This window comes from Nicotiana sylvestris, chromosome 7 (assembly GCF_000393655.2).
Source record: "Nicotiana sylvestris chromosome 7, ASM39365v2, whole genome shotgun sequence".
Classification (NCBI taxonomy): Eukaryota; Viridiplantae; Streptophyta; class Magnoliopsida; order Solanales; family Solanaceae; genus Nicotiana; species Nicotiana sylvestris.
In genome coordinates, this window is record NC_091063.1 from 16485615 (window position 1) to 16488292 (window position 2678).

Genomic DNA, 2678 nt, shown 5'->3' on the forward strand with positions numbered 1-2678 from the left:
ATGGCCAAACTAGAATTTGCAAATACCAATAGATTATTTATGGCTAAATGAGACCTAGCAGCTAACCTGAATCAGTTCTATTGCTTTGGTAAATATCAAAACGGAAATCAAGAAATGGATCAGAGCATGTGATTAGATCTTAAGACTGAGATGTGATTCAACAAACGGAATAAATTAGATAAGGCCATAGGACAGCAAAAAGAAGATTGAGACATAAAATGCAAATAGAATAATCTTATTTATTAATGGCCTAGGAATAAGATCCTTTTAAACTTTTAATAACACTTTAAATGTGCATTAAGAGAAAACAAATGACCACCACAATACAAGCACAACTGCAGCTCTAATTGGTATCCAAAGTCTCTTTTAGTGGGGTCAAAGTTAATGTAATAGCAAACACAAACTTCACTTTTCACAACAAAAGAAAAAGTAAATTTTGGCTCCTATTCTTGTAAACCCTATTGCCTTAATTCTTAAAGTAAGCACAAAATCCATAAGGATCAAAAAACTTAAACAAACTAGGCATAAGATAATTTAATAAGTTAAATCCGCTATAAGGTACACAAAGTATTTCGTGTTCGCGTAAAGTCCGGGGAAAAATCGCATTCCGAAAGGTGTGACGTAGACAACCAATAGTAATGCAAGCATGTGTAGCTACTTCCACAACTTGAACATGTAACCTAAAGGTTACATGGAGACGGCTTTACGTTGCTCCAAAGCTCCCCTTCTAACTTATGCTGGAATTTCAAATCCAGAACATTTGATGGATCCAATGGATATATCAATCTCAATCAAATTGTCTTCTTCATACACATCACTTATATCTGCCAAGAAATCCATAAGACAATGTTGTTGAAAGATAGATTTTGGGGCTAAATCTGCAAATACCTTTTGGTTATACTGTTGAAAAGATAACTTAGGAGGATCTTTTACAAATTGGCCACTTGGTAATGCTATTTCAATTAGACTTTCCTCATCAGAAATTGAACCATCTGAACATAATGGACTGTGTTCTAGCTCACCTGAGAATGGCCAATCAATATCAGAATCTTCACTTGAAGATGAATGCCTACCAAGACTTGAACTTTCTGAATATAAATCAAGAATTTGAGCCACCCCATTTTCATTTCCAGGTTTCTTGACTGCTAAAACTTCCTCAACTTGTCCAAAGTTTGCATTTTGAGGTTGTTGGTCTGATACCATTTGCTTAACTTGAGGTGTTTGTTCCATTAGCTGACTGTTGGGAACTGCTTCTTGTTCTTGTTTTTCTACTTCTTGGACTGATTTCTTTTGGATACTATTTCTTTGTTTTGAGAATGTGAAAGCTAAAGTAGATACAATTAAAACTGAAGTTGTGATAGAAATAGAAATAACCCCATATCCTGAAAAACTGGCAAATAACAAGTATGGTGGAACCAGAATAGAAATCAGTGGTATTGAGTTTCTGAGTAGAGACATAGAAGAAGACATTTTGGTATGAAGTTCTCAAGATTTTGCAAAAGAAATAAGGGAAACAAAAGGAAAAGTAGGAAAATTATAATATCCAATAAGGTGACACTTTTAAAAGTTTATTGGAAAAAGGCAAAGGAAAAGATTGGAACTTTCTTCTCTTTTCTTGAAAAAGCTGTGATTTTTATGAATGCAGTAATGGATACAAGAAACTTAGACATTAACAAGATGATATTCAATACATTCTTCAATAGCCAGACAGTGCAACTTAGATCAAGAAAGCAAATACAGCATATTTTTTTCAGCTGTGAAATGCAAAAAAAAACTTAGTAAAAAGAGGCAGTAAATGAAGTGGAAAATGCCAAAAGAAGAAGATTAAAAATGGAAGAGAAGAATAGACTATGCAGGTTTAAATAATGAGAATTTTTCAAACAAGGAATTGAATTGCTGGGCTGTTTCCCTCTTCATTGACTCACATTTCCCAACTATACCTAGAGAAGTGTTATTTATTTGTTTTTTTTTTTAAACACCAATCTAGTGGTCTTCCTCTGTAACTGATTCTCTTGAACTCCTCACTTTCCTACTACTGTTTCAAAAACTTAGAAATTTGAGAAAGCCATGTGCAGATCTCTGAGCTTACCACATGGCATTTCTCCCCTCCAATTTTCATGAAAAAGAGTTTTGAAAAAAAAAAAAAACTTAAGTACAAGCAGTAAAAAGAAATGGTTATTTGTTCTGTGATTCAAAACTTCAAGAAAACCTTTATATATATAATCTCACTGCCATATATACCTGAAAGTTTTACCAAGATTCAGATGGATAAGCTTCAATTGTATATCCACTTTCTTTTTAGCCTTAAACTAAATGGAAAGCAGCTATTTTGTTGTTTCACAACCAAATTAAAGAACCTTCCTTTCTCACTTATCTGCGCCATTGACTGAGTTTAAGTACACCACCAATTACTTTTTTTCTTTCTTTTTGCAATTGTTCTTATCGGTAGTACTGTCATTATTCTTGTATTTTCCTGTTCCTAAATCTTTCTTATTACTTGGCCATTTGCACTATTATATTGTTGTTGCTGTTATTTGTTTATTGCTATCTTTTTATTTCTGAGTCGAGGATCTACCGCAAACAATTTTTCTATTCTTGTAAGATAAGGGTAAGGTCTGTACAATTACTATACTCCCTAGACCCGTTAGTAAAATTTTACTAAATTTGTTGTTGTTGTC

General features: G+C 33.2%; 1 protein-coding gene across 1 annotated transcript; it reads right to left on the reverse strand.

Annotated features, from left to right (window-relative positions):
* Positions 1-219: 219 nt before the first annotated feature.
* LOC104209982 (uncharacterized) lies at positions 220-2464 on the reverse strand. Its single transcript, XM_009758759.2, has 2 exons — positions 1023-2464; positions 220-824 (listed from the first exon to the last, which is right to left on the reverse strand). The coding sequence occupies exons 1-2, from the start codon at positions 1468-1470 to the stop codon at positions 733-735; spliced, it is 540 nt and encodes a 179-aa protein (XP_009757061.1). The 5' UTR covers positions 1471-2464; the 3' UTR covers positions 220-732.
* Positions 2465-2678: the final 214 nt, after the last annotated feature.